The sequence below is a fragment of the Cotesia typhae genome, unplaced genomic scaffold, assembly GCF_013202065.1.
Source record: "Cotesia typhae breed Kobodo isofemale line unplaced genomic scaffold, CoteBio_Ctyphae scaffold_152, whole genome shotgun sequence".
Taxonomy (NCBI): Eukaryota; Metazoa; Arthropoda; class Insecta; order Hymenoptera; family Braconidae; genus Cotesia; species Cotesia typhae.
Genome location: NW_027423776.1, coordinates 375,691 through 390,812, shown reverse-complemented (window position 1 = coordinate 390,812; position 15,122 = coordinate 375,691). Strand labels below are relative to the sequence as shown.

At 30.2% G+C, this 15,122-nt stretch overlaps 3 protein-coding genes across 12 annotated transcripts in view; 2 read left to right on the top strand and 1 right to left on the bottom strand.

Annotated features, from left to right (window-relative positions):
* Flii (FLII actin remodeling protein) overlaps positions 1-15,122 on the bottom strand; it is a 198,619-nt gene that overhangs the window by 165,763 nt on the left and 17,734 nt on the right. For all 10 annotated transcript variants that reach the window (XR_012480669.1, XM_074256235.1, XM_074256234.1 and 7 more), the window contains 4 exons: positions 14,828-14,938; positions 12,502-12,740; positions 12,246-12,407; positions 11,771-11,991 (listed from right to left, as the gene is read on the bottom strand). Coding sequence is in view for 9 of the 10 variants with exons in the window: in XM_074256235.1 (XP_074112336.1) it covers positions 11,771-11,991; positions 12,246-12,407; positions 12,502-12,740; positions 14,828-14,938 (733 nt within the window). In the remaining variant the exon portion in view is untranslated. The remainder of the gene's footprint in view (positions 1-11,770; positions 11,992-12,245; positions 12,408-12,501; positions 12,741-14,827; positions 14,939-15,122) is intronic.
* On the top strand, positions 1,990-3,080 carry LOC141536083 (uncharacterized). Its single transcript, XM_074256326.1, has 2 exons — positions 1,990-2,252; positions 2,488-3,080. Exons 1-2 carry the CDS (start codon positions 2,225-2,227, stop codon positions 3,078-3,080), a joined length of 621 nt encoding a protein of 206 aa, XP_074112427.1. The 5' UTR covers positions 1,990-2,224.
* On the top strand, positions 5,760-6,823 carry LOC141536224 (uncharacterized). Its single transcript, XM_074256595.1, has 2 exons — positions 5,760-5,875; positions 5,949-6,823. Exon 2 carries the CDS (start codon positions 6,012-6,014, stop codon positions 6,489-6,491), a length of 480 nt encoding a protein of 159 aa, XP_074112696.1. The 5' UTR covers positions 5,760-5,875; positions 5,949-6,011; the 3' UTR covers positions 6,492-6,823.

The following is a 15,122-nucleotide window of genomic DNA, read 5'->3' as shown; positions in this document are numbered from 1 at the left end:
CCACAATTAATTTATTAATAAAATTTTATATAAGAGGAGAAGAGGAATGATAGACCGAGTACAAACCGCAATCTATCTTCCACCCACGGAATGAAATAAAGTACCTGAGAATTTGTCTTAAACTCCTGTTCACGATGTCTCTCTGACGTGGTGAATCCTCTGGGTACTCATTGTTTAGTTTTTCTTTCACTTCAAGTTCAGTTTCCTGTTTTTCTGCTGAGTAGCGACCGGTGCGGTTGACTATCAAACCTCTTCTGATTTTGTCACACACCGGCTCCCGAGTACTTACCCATTTTACCCCCCTCTTAATTACTACACGGAAGGCTCCGAAGATAAGGGCGCGCCAGTGCTGAGTCGACTAATTATCGACCTCTGGCGACTTATCGATTTAGGGTAATTCACCCTGTTACAAAGAATTATATCTATATCGAGTTTCAAGATTTCAAATTTTTAAGAAAAAAAAGTTTCTTAAATCAAGATTGTTTTTCTATCAGTGTAGCGAATAAAAATTATCTGATTACGTTTTCACTGGTTTGGTAATTTCAGTGATTAAAAATTACCTGGCGCCTTATTTTTATTAAGATCAGAGACTGAAAATCGGAAAGATACCGAAGTATAATTCAGAATTTTGTTTAGAATTAAGTACCCGTACAGCCTCCGTGCAAATTTCGGTTATAAATGAAAAAATTCGATTATAAATTGGCGTCTCACGTCAAGGCCTGAAAGCGCGGAAAACTGTTACGATCGAACACCTGTATCGAGGCAAAATTCGATTATATATACATATATACATATATACATACATACATACATACATATATTAGGGTGGGTCAAAAAAATCAACTATTTTTTTTTTTACAATTAATACGGAAAAATGGGTTATTAGGCACCTTAAAAAAATTCTCACCAAATATGAACTCTTAATTTTAATAGGAAGATCCTCCGCGTCAAAGTTTTTCATTTTTTTCTCAGTGCAATAGAAAAAAATTCATTCCTCATCATTAATTGGTCGTACAGAAAAAATTTTTTTAAGAATTTTGTAGGAAATTTAATGCTCTACAAAAAAGGTATCTTATGTTTTTTCCGTAAACCTCACCATTTCACTAATATTGAAGATTTAAGATTGATTATTTTAAGTCAAATGTCACTTTTGTTTATGAATTTTATAACTCGACAAGAAATAGCTATTATTGAATGGGCAATAGAAATTTTTGTAGCAAATTAACTGCTCTATAAAAATGGTATCTTATGTTTTGCGATTAAATTAATCGTTCAAAAGATATTCATCATCAAACTTTCATGTATATCGATTTTAAGAGTTTTTGATTAAATAATCGAAAAATTTCAATTTAATCTATCAGTTTTGAGAAAATTTCATTTTTGTCTTTAATGTAAGTATTATTTGAATTTTGTTTTCAAAATTTTTATTCAATAATTCCAAACTTTTTATTTTTCATCATTAGAAATCACGATCATGTTGTTTTTTTATAACGTCTTCAAAACGTCTTAAAAAATTTTTCCACTACAGCTGTATATTGTCCTTGGGAAAATTTCTTCTGTAGAGAATTTTTGTTTTGTATTCTATTTACTCTGTTTCCCTTGTGAACTAGCGCCACCTACATTTTTCTTTATAGTTATATTGTTTTTATTTGTTTACATTTTCTACAGCATTTCTAGTGTTTCCACAAGTTATGATCTTCTATATGTGATAAAACGATTAAATATTTACAAATTTTGCGGTCACTACATAAATTTATATATTTATCGAAAATATGGATAAGGAAATTCATTTGATCGGAAAACCCATGCAAAAAATTTCAGAACGTAAGTTGTCAACAGTGAAAGAGGTTATGAGTGTTTTTTTTTATCAGCTCACAGTGTTAAAATGTTCTATCAAACAAAGTGCTAAAAATGCAACTGATCAAGTTATTGAACTATGGAAAAACAACCAGATCCCGACTAGTGGATCAACTAATGTAATACAAAAATTCTTCGCTATCATAACCGATGGTTGAAATTGCAAAAATCTTTTGTGCGAAAAAAATCATCAGCCCAAAACAAAAATGTAATAATATTTCAGAATGAAATCAAAGCATTATTTGATATTGTAGATCATAAATCAATAAAACTGCTTGATAATGATATTCGTGAACTATATTCAAATCAAAAAAGTGATACCCGGAAAGAAATTCTTTCAAATAACCCAAATAAATTAAACAGTACTATGAATACGATGGAAGTAGATGAAAGTCGTGAGTATTTACAACATTTAATTATTATAAATTTTAATCAGAATTGAAAATAAATTAAATTGATTATAAATTATGAATAATAAAGTATATTATTGTTTTTCTAATTAATTATATCATAAATGTCAATATGTTCGTAGATGATAAATAAAAAACTCTTTGTGTTCCTTATTTGATGTCAAAATGAATGAGTTCCATATTTTTGCTTCCATTAATTAAATAACAACACTTATTTTAGATTTGAATCAACCCTCAACCAGCCATGAGATTGTTCGAAGTGAGGAATCAGAGTCATCTTCAACCCTTACATTAAGTCAAGCTACAAATTTCGGTTCAGATTTAGAGTATGTGCCTCAAATACCGACAACACGAGCAAAAATAAATATTCTAACTCCAGAGCTTATCTCAGCACTCGACAGAGCTAATGTTAGTAGTAGAAATGCGATGTTCATTATTGCTCCAGTTCTATCAAGTGTTGGTGATAATGTAGAAGATACAACTCTTAGTTATCGAACAATTCAACGAATTCGCATGCTCTTACGAAAAGACATTGCTATAGGACTAAAAGATAACTTCAAAGCTCATGATAAATATGTCGTGCATTGGGATGGGAAAATACTGAATGACATTTCTGAATCGAAATTTGTGGATCGATTACCGATTATTTTGACTGCTTTTGGTACTGAGCAGTTACTTGGAGTTCCAAAAATGAATAGTGGATCGGCAGAAAATCAAACAGCAACCATCTTGTCAACGTTAAATCAATGGGGTATTATTAGTTACATCAAGGCGATGTGTTTTGACACGACTGCGGTTAATACGGGTAACTAATCAATGATAAAATACACCGGCCGACATGATTTTTCTGAGATATAATAAATTTTTTTCACCAATTTTATAGTGCTGATACCGAAATCAGACCTTATTTTATCGTATCACATCAGATTTTTGATAAAACGAATATATTCGCAATTTTTGATTGCTCAGTAAAAATGAATTAAATTAATAAGTCATGGCGCTTTTTTTATCGAATTAAGTGACATCTTGTGAGAAAATATATTAGTTAGAACCTCGACGCGATCATTCGAAACGTGTTACATGGAAAGAAGCCTTTATAGTTACTTTGTTTACAAACGGTTTGCTAAAGTCAGTTTGTTTATTTAAAAAAATTGTTTACATTTCATTATTGGTGTTTAAAATATTCAATTGTTGTTTTGTGATTTAAAACTGTCGGAAAAATATAATGTTTTCAAGAAAGTGTCGTAATAGTCCAGATACATTTTGTTACATTTGTGAAAATTTTATGACTTTGAAACAGAAATTGAAAATTACTGAATTTGTGGAAAAGACTTATAATTCTTATTTTGGCTTTAAAATTCAACTCAGATCGTGGACTCCGAACTTTGTGTGTACTATTTGTGTTGAACTATTAAGGCAGTGGACATACGGCAAAAAAGCATCTCTACCTTTTGGTACACCGATGATATGGAGAGAGCAAGTCAATCATTTTGATGACTGTTATTTTTGCTGTACCAATGTAAAAGGTTTCAATGCTAAAAATAAAAACAAAATAGTCTACGCAAATGTAACCTCAGTAACACGTCCTCTTCCGCACGGCCCAGATATTCCAGTGCCTCTTTCAAGTTCAATATCTGATCTTAGCTCAACATCATCAGAACAAAATATGCAGCGTCAAGAATCTAATGAAGTTTTTGAACCAATTTTAAATCAGCCTCAGAAATTCACACAGGGTGAATTAAATGATTTAGTTAGAGATTTAAATCTTACTAAAGAATCTGCTCAACTTCTGGGATCTAGACTTAATGCAAAAATTTGTTAGCTCCTAATACACATTTTGCTTGGTACAGGAAACGTGAAGAGGAATTTCTTCCGTTTTTCAATCAAGAAGAATCATTAGTTTATTGTCATAATATTCCTGATCTCATTAGGAAGTTAGGAGCCGAATATGTTCCTAGAGAATGGAGACTTTTTATAGATTCCTCGAAAAGGAGTTTAAAAGGTGTTCTATTACACAACACGAATCAGTATGCTTCTGTTCCAGTCGCTCATTCTGTTCATTTAAAAGAAACTTATGAAAACTTAGAAACAGTACTTGATATAATTAAATATGAAGAACATGGTTGGCAGCTTTGTGGAGATCTAAAAATTATAACTATGCTGTTAGGTCAGCAGTCAGGATACACGAAATATCCTTGTTTTTTATGCGAGTGGGACAGTACGGCACGAGCAAAGCATTACGTTCAAAAACAATGGAATCCTCGTACAAATCTGAAACCGGGAACCAAAAATGTGATACGAGAAAATTTAATTGATCCTAAGAAAATTTTATTACCTCCGCTTCATATTAAACTCGGTATGATGAAACAATTCGTTAAGGCATTGGATAAAGAAAATGATAGTTTTAAATACTTAAGTAAAAATTTTCAAGGTTATCAGATGCAAAAATAAAAGAAGGAGTATTCGATGGGCCACAAATAAGATCTTTAATGACCGATGAAAAATTTGACAAGACATTAAATACAACTGAATCAGAAGCTTGGCTGGCGTTCAAAGATGTTGTCAACAATTTTCTAGGAAATCACAAGCATCCTGACTATAAAAATATTGTGGCAAATTTATTAAATAAGTATCAAAAATTGGGGTGTAATATGAGCATAAAACTCCATTTTTTAGATTCACATTTGGATTTTTTCCCTGATAATCTTGGTGATTATAGTGAAGAATAGGATGAAAGGTTTCACCAAGACATCAAAACTATGGAAACAAGGTACCAAGGGCGATGGAATGTGAATATGATGGCTGATTACTGCTGGTCGATAAAACGTGATATTATTGACGATTCCCATGAAAAAATTACTCCCAGACGTAATTTTACAGATAAACGCAAAAGATCTCACTCAAAATAGATTCATAGCGATTATTTTATATGACATTTTCTGTAGAAGTTTTCAAATATATGTATTTATAATATAATAATTGATTATTTTTTTTCAATTAAGAAAAAACCATTTTTCTTGTTTGTAAAAAAATCTGATGTGATAGAGTAATTATGTAGGTAATTTTATGTTTATAACACTATAAATTAGTGATATTTATCACTCATATCAAAACAACTTTCAAAAAGTCCTCTTTTGTCGGCCGGTGATATTTAAAAGAAAATTTTATTTTCATCGTTCTAGTTGAATTGTTTTCATACATTAATTAAATTTTCGACACGTGCCCATTAGTTATAATTCTTTATTTATTTATAGATTTTAAATATGCGTTACAATTTTTATTAAATACAGAACTTAAAGTGTAATTATCTATTTTTACTATACAGGAATCCATCATGGTACATGTAAAGAAATTGAAAAGGCCTTAGGAAAAGAATTAATTTGGTTACCATGTCGCCATCATATTTATGAGATCATTTTAAGGAGTGCATTCGAAGTCTATTGGCCAGTATCATCCGGACCAAATGTTCCAATATTTGGCAGATTCAAAAATTTTGGGACACATTCGATAAAACGAAGTATAAATCTGGTGTTGAAGATAGTATTGTTGCTAATATTATTACGAATGAAAAAAATAATCTATCTTCATTTATTAAGCGATACTTACAGGTATTATTTAAATACAATTTTAAGTGTAGAGGATAATTTTTGATTTTTACGAATAATTGATTACTTTTGGTAGTTATCGCAACCCCGAGATGACTATAAAGAAATATTGGAATTGTCATTAATTTTTCTGGGAGAAATGCGACGAGAGCAAGTTTTCTTCAAGCGTCCTGGTGCAGTTCATCATGCAAGATGGATGGCAAAGGCAATTTATTGCCTAAAAATGTTTATTTTTAGAGATGAATTTGACCTTTCTAAGAAAGAATTGGATGGTCTTCGACAATTTTGTATTTTCATAGTTATGGTGTATGTAAAAGCTTGGTTTTCACCAACTTCTGCGACTTCTGCTGCTAATCACGACTTAGAGTTTATGAAAAATTTAATTGAGTACAGTAAAATTAATTCTTTAATTTCCTTGGCTACATGTGAAAAAATGACTTCACATTTATGGTACTTAAGTGATGAACTTGCTATTTTATCACTTTTTGATGATACCGTTCCATTAAACATAAAGAAGAATATTGTCGAAGCTGTTAAGACTCGCGAAGGTACAGATTCTAAAGCAAGAAGATTTATTATTGATAGAAAAAATTTACATTTAATTCTGCAAAAAATATAAGTGACTTTGTTTCTAAGAAGTCATTAAAACTTTTTGAGATCTTTGATCTGCCGTATGATTTTCTTGACAAAAATATTGATTTATGGTCTACTGATGAGAGTTATAATGAAAATAAAGAATTTTTCGCACAATTGAAAGTTGTTAATGATGTGGCAGAGCGAGGTGTCGCATTAGTAAGTGAATATAACCAATGCTTAACGAAAGACGAAGAGCAATTTCAATTTTTATTGCAAGTTGTGAAAGAGCATCGAAAAAACTACCCTACTTGCAACAAAAAATTGTTTGAAAATAAATAGCTCAGTTGAAAATTGAAATAAAAAACTTTCTTATAACTAATTGGACATTTTTTCTCTAAAACTGAAATCATAATATATTTATAATGAAAACTTTGCTTTTTTATTGATAAATGATTAACTAAGCGATAAATAATGTACAATTTATTTTTTTAAATGTAGATAAAAATACTTACACATAAAAAAAGCTTGAAAAACATTTTGAAGTTTCTCAGTTGATGAAAAAAATTTTTTCGTGTAAATTTTCTCAAAACTGATAGATTAAATTGAAATTTTTCGATTATTTAATCAAAAACTCTTAAAATCGATATACATGAAAGTTTGATGATGAATATCTTTTGAACGATTAATTTAATCGCCAAAACATAAGATACCATTTTTATAGAGCAGTTAATTTGCTACAAAAATTTCTATTGCCCATTCAATAATAGCCATTTCTTGTCGAGTTATAAAATTCATAAACAAAAGTGACATTTGACTTAAAATAATCAATCTTAAATCTTCAATATTAGTGAAATGGTGAGGTTTACGGAAAAAACATAAGATACCTTTTTTGTAGAGCATTAAATTTCCTACAAAATTCTTAAAAAAATTTTTTCTGTACGACCAATTAATGATGAGGAATGAATTTTTTTCTATTGGACTGAGAAAAAAATGAAAAACTGCGACGTGGAGGATCTTCCTATTAAAATTAAAAGTTCATATTTGGTGAGAATTTTTTTAAGGTGCCTAGTAACCCATTTTTCCGTATTAATTGTAAAAAAAAAAATAGTTGATTTTTTTGACCCACCCTAACATATATACATACAGACAGAGAAAACATCGCGGGAGTAGTCGGGAAAGCTTCCTGCGACCTTAAAACGTCGAGATCTGATGACAACTCGATTTTTGCAAGACGGGTTGAAAACAATAACTTCCCGATTTCTGAAAATCTTCGATTTTCTTAATGGGAAGTGAAAAATGAATTAATCACACTATTTTCATTTATCTGTATGATAATAAAATAGCTATTTTTTGATACGAAATGATTTCTTTTTTAAGTAAACTACACTTGACCAATTAATGTTAAATATATATTTGAATACATATACATGATAAAAATAGTAGTAATGATTTTTCACATTGTACAACAGTATCTGCACTGCTCTATTACAATTTTTATCACTTTACTGCGTTCAAACTTTTTCCTGCATTTAAATTTTTATAATAACTGCGTATCTTTTGCGGCTGTGGACCGACTTTTGCTTCTTGTACTGCATTTACCCTATTCCTCACCTCTTTCTAATGGTTGTTGGAATAGTGACATGGGGAAACCACAGAGAAAACCCATGCCAGTACAAGTCGCCTACCGAAGCGACCCCCGACGGTTGGCGTTGGTACTATTCTATCAACCGTCGGGGTCGAACCCTCGCCTCACGACATGATGTACGAACGAACTAATAATATAATGACAGCCCGCTCAGCCATCCTTGCGCTTTTGCCATGATAAAAATAATTAATGGATCATGAAATGAAAATGAAGTTAGCCGACATTTCAAAATTTTTAGAAATTTTTTTTTTTTTAATTTCACTGAAAAAAATTAAAAAAAAAAATATGTACCTGAAGTTCTGAACGTTTTTTTTGAACGAAAATCAAAAAAAAAATTTTTTTGCTTTTGAGACTGAAAATGATTTTTCAGTTTCAAAATAAGTCAAAGAGCCCGGAAAATAGTATATTGGATTCTCAAAATACCAAAACTACCCCTTCAGCCACCCCTAAGACTTAGAAATTTGAAAAAAAATTTTTTAAAAATAGTTCAAAGGGTCGTTTGAAGCTGCGATTTCTTCTAAACACTCCTTTTACACCCCCACAGACTTCAAAAAATAATCAAGATAATAACTCTCCCGGAACTACCCCTTCAGCCACCCCAAAGACTTAAGAATTTGGAAAAAAATGATTTAAAAATAGTTTGAAAGGTCGTTTGAAGCTACGATTTTTTTAACCACGCGGACAACTATTTTACGTCATTAGACAAAAATTGTTAGACTCTTAACTTTCCTGGAAGCGACCGATTTGCAACTATTAGCTGGTTTACTAACGTTGGTTTCTTCTACTGAAGATTTAGTTAATATGTGATGGTGTTAGCCGAGCCAAAGAATTTAGAACTTTGCAAATTACAAGACTCTTGCGCTCTATATTCATGCAATTTTATTAAATCCTTTTGCATTTCTTGTTCTGTAGTTCTTTGGTCGTTGCCCAGGACACGCCACGTGGAGGCCACCATATTTTTAATAAAGGATATTAGTATTTATTTTGTTCGTTCGATATGCATCGATCGAACATTACTTGTCATTCTAATATCCTTTATCAAGTGTCCCATCCTACTTTTTTTTTAATCTATTATCGATCTATATTTATTCCGACTCTTTTCTCGGAAATATATTCGAATACTATTTCTAGTTATGTTAAAAAATTGACTTAATGGAAAATTTTGAACGATTTTATTATCCAAGATTAAAGTTTCCTAACGATTTTAGATTTTTTGTAGGTACTACTTATTTCTACGTAAGGTAAGTGCTCAATGGTTTTATAACTTTGTTATAATGTTATATTCATGTTTTTTTTTTCCCAATCTTGGTTATTTTTCAGCTGACCGAAGAAAACATAGTATATTTACGTAATTACATTACGTATCATTGTTAATGATTTAAATTTCATCGTTACGTTTATTGCTAAATATTAAAATAAATTATATCAAGAAAAATACACTCTTAGTCGCATTACTGCTGACCGAATTATCAATCAGGTACATCGTTACCCTGATAAAAAAAAAAGTATCGAGATATAGAAAAAAGTATTGAAAAGTATCAGTTTTCTAGTCAATACAATACTTTTCAATACTTTTTTCTTTGTCTCAATATTTTTATATTCAGGGTAATTATTTTTTTTTCTAACAGAAAAGTTGTGCTATAATTTCTTATTCTTAATACATATGACTAGAAAACTGATACTTTTCAATACTTTTTTCTATATCTCGATACTTTTTTTTTATCAGGGTAAAGATGTACCTGATTGATAATTCGGTCAGCAGTAATGCGACTAAGAGTGTATTTTTCTTGATATAATTTATTTTAATATTTAGCAATAAACGTAACGATGAAATTTAAATCATTAACAATGATACGTAATGTAATTACGTAAATATACTATGTTTTCTTCGGTCAGCTGAAAAATAACCAAGATTGGGAAAAAAAAAAACATGAATATAACATTATAACAAAGTTATAAAACCATTGAGCACTTACCTTACGTAGAAACAAGTAGTACCTACAAAAAATCTAAAATCGTTAGGAAACTTTAATCTTGGATAATAAAATCGTTCAAAATTTTCCATTAAGTCAATTTTTTAACATAACTAGAAATAGTATTCGAATATATTTCCGAGAAAAGAGTCGGAATAAATATAGATCGATAATAGATTAAAAAAAAAGTAGGATGGGACACTTGATAAAGGATATTAGAATGACAAGTAATGTTCGATCGATGCATATCGAACGAACAAAATAAATACTAATATCCTTTATTAAAAATATGGTGGCCTCCACATGGCGTGTCCTGGGCAACGACCAAAGAACTACAGAACAAGAAATGCAAAAGGATTTAATAAAATTGCATGAATATAAAGCGCAAGAGTCTTGTAATTTGCAAAGTTCTAAATTCTTTGGCTCGGCTAACACCATCACATATTAACTAAATCTGCAGTAGAAGAAACCAACGTTAGTAAACCAGCTAATAGTTGAAAATCGGTCGCTTCCAGGAAAGTTAAGAGTCTAACAATTTTTGTCTAATGACGTAAAATAGTTGTCCGCGTAGTTCAAAAAATCGTAGCTTCAAACGACCTTTCAAACTATTTTTAAATCATTTTTTTCCAAATTCTTAAGTCTTTGGGGTGGCTGAAGGGGTAGTTCCGGGAGAGTTATTATCTTGATTATTTTTTGAAGTCTGTGGGGGTGTAAAAGGAGTGTTTAGAAAAAATCGCAGCTTCAAACGACCTGTTGAACTATTTTTGTTGAATTTTTTTTCAAATTTCTAAGTCTTTGGGGTGGCTCGAAGGGTAGTTCCGGGAGAGTTATTGTCTTGATTATTTTTTGTAGTCTGAGGGGTGTAAAAGGAGTGTTTAGAAGAAATCGCAGCTTCAAACGACCCTTTGATCTATTTTTTTTGAATTTTTAAAAAAATTTTTAAGTCTTTGGGGTGGCTCGAAGGGTAGTTCCGGGAGAGTTATTATCTTGATTATTTTTTGAAGTCTGTGGGGGTATAAAAGGAGTGTTTAGAAGAAATCGCAGCTTCAAACGACCCTTTGAACTATTTTTAAAAAATTTTTTTTCAAATTTCTAAGTCTTAGGGGTGGCTGAAGGGGTAGTTTTGGTATTTTGAGAATCCAATATACTATTTTCCGGGCTCTTTGACTTATTTTGAAACTGAAAAATCATTTTCAGTCTCAAAAGCAAAAAAATTTTTTTTTTTGATTTTCGTTCAAAAAAAAACGTTCAGAACTTCAGGTACATAAAAAAATTGTCACGTGTAAAAAATTTGAAAAAATATAAGTGCAATTTCTTATAAATATTATTTTAATTGTAATTTAATTAATGAAAAAATTCAAAAATTTTTAGACGTCTGTTAACTTCAGTTTCATATCATGAAAAAGTTTCACTTCATATGTGTGTACATGAATACACATATACTTTTTTTTGAGCGGTGAGGGAAATTAAAACCATTGAAAAAAAATTTACTTTGGAAGAAACATTTTGTTACATAATCTTCAACAAAAAAAAATTTTTTTCTCACCTCTGAGTCAAATGTAATCACGAAAACATGTAGTTTTATAATTTTGTGCAGGAAAAAGTTAATTTGATGACGTGTAGCATAAGTACAAAAACAATTAAAATCAATGCAAATTATTTTCAATATTTTCAAAACTTATTAGTTAACAATTTTACACTTACCAGCTGCTGATGACATTTCTGTGATTTCGTTATCACTTAAATTCAGTCGTTTTAAATTCGAAAGTAAATAAAGTGCATCTGGTACCCGTGGTAATGAATTTTGAGACAAATCAAGTTCTTGCAAATTGGTAAGACTTTCTAAGCTCGAGGGAATATTATTCAATGTTCTCTGAGTATCACACATTTGTAATGTCGTTAAATTCATCAATGATGGTAACTGCCTAATAACAATGAATTAATATTATATGAAATCAAATATAATTTGCAAGAAAAATTTATTATGCTCAGATTTTCTTCATTATAATAGTTGAAAATTTAAGATAATAAGTCGAAAAAAATTAAAAAACTGCATAATCGGATACATTAGTCACACATTCGTATAATCCTAATATTTCAGATTGCCACGTTAGAAATCTTTCAAATACTAAATAAATAGAATTCCATTGACGATTCAAAATATAAATTAAAGACTTACCTTAATTGGAAATGGCCAAGTGGATTATGATTAAGATTCAAGGTTTGTAAATTAGATAAACGTCTCGTCTGCGGTGGTAATGTTTCTAATCGATTGTAACTCAAATCCAAAAATAGAAGATCAGTTAAATTTATAAACAATGAGTTAGGGATTATTTCGATTCTAGGAAACAAAAAAAAACGCCATGATTCAGTTTAGACAGCCATTAAAAAGCCGTAATGTAATTTAAAAAATCGAAAGTACGATTATCACTTACTGATTATGACTAAGATTCAAATTGAGAAGTGATCTTGCTTTTTCTAAGCCTTCAGGTACTTCTTTTAAATTATTATAGCCGAGATCAAGTGTAGTCAATTCTTCCAAATTGAATAACTCGCAAGGAATACCGCTAGTTTTCAATGAATTATGACGAATATTAAGAGATCTTAGACATCCGAGATCTGTTAATTCACCATACAAACGTTCTAAATTATTTTTAACCAAAGACAAATGTTCCTGAAACAGTAAAAATTACATAAATTTTCGAACCTTCTCGGTGCAGATCTGACCATTTCATGTCGGTTAATCAATCTTATCTTGCTTAATCTAAATAACCTTGTTCAATCTAAATGTATCAACCTGAGAAAAAATTTTATGACATGTCTTAATCTGACGATATGCACATATTAAATACGATATATACACACCCACACACACACACAAGAGATTCCCACCTATATATTGACTCATTACGATATCTCTGGAACCATAAGGCGTAGCGACTTGAAATATGGTAGGAATATTCCTTTCGTCGAGTAGAGGTCAGCTAAGAACGGATTTTACGAAATTCCACCCACAAGAGGGGTTGCGGAGGCGTTAACAATAGAAAATTCCCACTTTTAACCTATAGCTCCTATCGACTTCAAATTTGGTGAGAATCTCCTATATGGGATGTAGAAATGATTCAAGAGCAAATTTAATGACAGCCTACCTCCAATTTGGATTGCGGGGGTGGGCGTTAACAATGAAAATTAAAAATTTTCGATGTCTAGCTCCTACAGACTCCTAATTTTGTATGAATTTTGTGTAAGTGATGTAAAAATAATTTATGAACGAATTTTACGATATCCCAATCCACAGAGGAGTGCGGGAGTGGGTCTTAACAATGAAAATTTGAAATTTTCGAGATGTAGCTCCTATAGGCTCCGAGTTTAGTAAGAATCTGATCTATATATATATATATATACACTGTTTTTTTTTAAACATTATCTTTTTAAACTTTAAAAGCTTAGAAACAAATTTTCAGGTCGTTTTAAAACCCTGAAACTAATAAATTTCGGAATATTATAAAAAAAAAAGGGCTAAATTGATAATGAAGTTAACTTTGACCTCGAACAATTTTTGAATGTATTAATTCATCGAAAAATGAAATCAGAACTTTTTTTAGAGCGTTTAATTCTCTACAAGAAATATATAATAGAAATTACGGAGCAATTTATGGTTCATTAGTTACAAAAATTTTTTTTCCGGTATTATTCTTAAGGGAAATCGAAAAGTGCGATTCCCATAACCTTAATATTAATACCAAAGGCTCATATTTTTAGAGGCCCATTTTGTCATCCAAACGGAATTTTCGAGCCGGGTTCCGAGAAAAAAATTTATTTTTTTTTTTTTTGGAACGCCCTGATATACACGTACATCATCGTCGAAATAGCCAGAATAGCTTCTTAGGGCTAGGACCTCGAAACGTCGAGATCTAATGACAACTCAGTTTTCGGAAATTAACGATTTATAAAAATAAATGATTTTTTTTCTTTAAAAAATCTAGATTGTAAACAATATTTTTCAAGTATTCTATTCCATTTAAATCTAATTTTTTTTTTGTGATATATGAATATTTTCAATTATAAAACACTGAAACTGCATGTTTTGATATTTTTTTCACTTTTCTAAGCTATGAAATATACGTACTTTTGATTTGAAAAAAAATCACCCTGAGGTAGATATTTTCAGAAATTTTATGCTCTACAAGAATCCGCAATGTAAAAAATTCTATCTTAAACGGTTTAGCAGCTACGGTATTTTTAATGAAAAAAAATTTTTTTACGTGTTCTTCAAATGGTAAACTTCAAATTCTCACGGACACCTTTTAAAATCAAGCTAAAAAGCCTTGCAAGGAAATTTTTTTCTCGGTATTTAAGTTCATTGTAACCCATAAATTCGATAGGTCAATTTTTTGGCTCGAGCCTAATTAGGGTGATCACCCTAATACGTATGGATAATTATCAACTACCAAAAAATGATTGTTTAATATTAAAAATTGTTTATTGACTAAAAAGAAATGATTAATTGAATGTTAAGAAATTATTTCTTAAATAATAAGAAAAATTTTATGAATACTGTTTGTTAAGAAATGATTTCTTAAATCCAAAAAAATCTTCTTAAATGCTAAGAAATCCTTTTATCAGCGTACTATTCTTTATTTTCCCATACTAATATGTAGAAAAAGAAAACATTTTCTCAGGAAACTACTAGCTAATATTATATCACTATCTTCGAGCAGAAGTAGAATGAAATACAGAATCAAATTGATGATACTTTACCAACTTTTGTAGTTTACCCAATTCTTCAGGAATTTGTGATAAATTTGTTCTATTTAACTTTAACCATTGCGTACCAGTCATTAAGCGCACAGAAGCTGGAAATTTGGTGCTCTGAAATAAAAATTAAAATGTTACAGAAATGTTATGAGTACGAAAACTTTATGTAAAGATAATTAAGTAAAAAAAAACCCTACATTCAATTAAGACTAAAGAAACACCTTAAATTATTTGAAAATATCAGAGTAAAGAAATTTTAATAAATTTAATTCACAATATCCGCACCAGCATATGTACT

Bases quoted from the DNA above. Each gene is read 5' to 3' on its own strand.
- LOC141536083 (XM_074256326.1), top strand. From the start codon at position 2,225: ATGAATACGATGGAAGTAGATGAAAGTC. The intron at 2,253-2,487 runs GTGAGTATTTAC...CACTTATTTTAG, and splicing joins GATGGAAGTAGATGAAAGTC to ATTTGAATCAACCCTCAACC.
- LOC141536224 (XM_074256595.1), top strand. From the start codon at position 6,012: ATGCGACGAGAGCAAGTTTTCTTCAAGCGTCCTGGTGCAGTTCATCAT.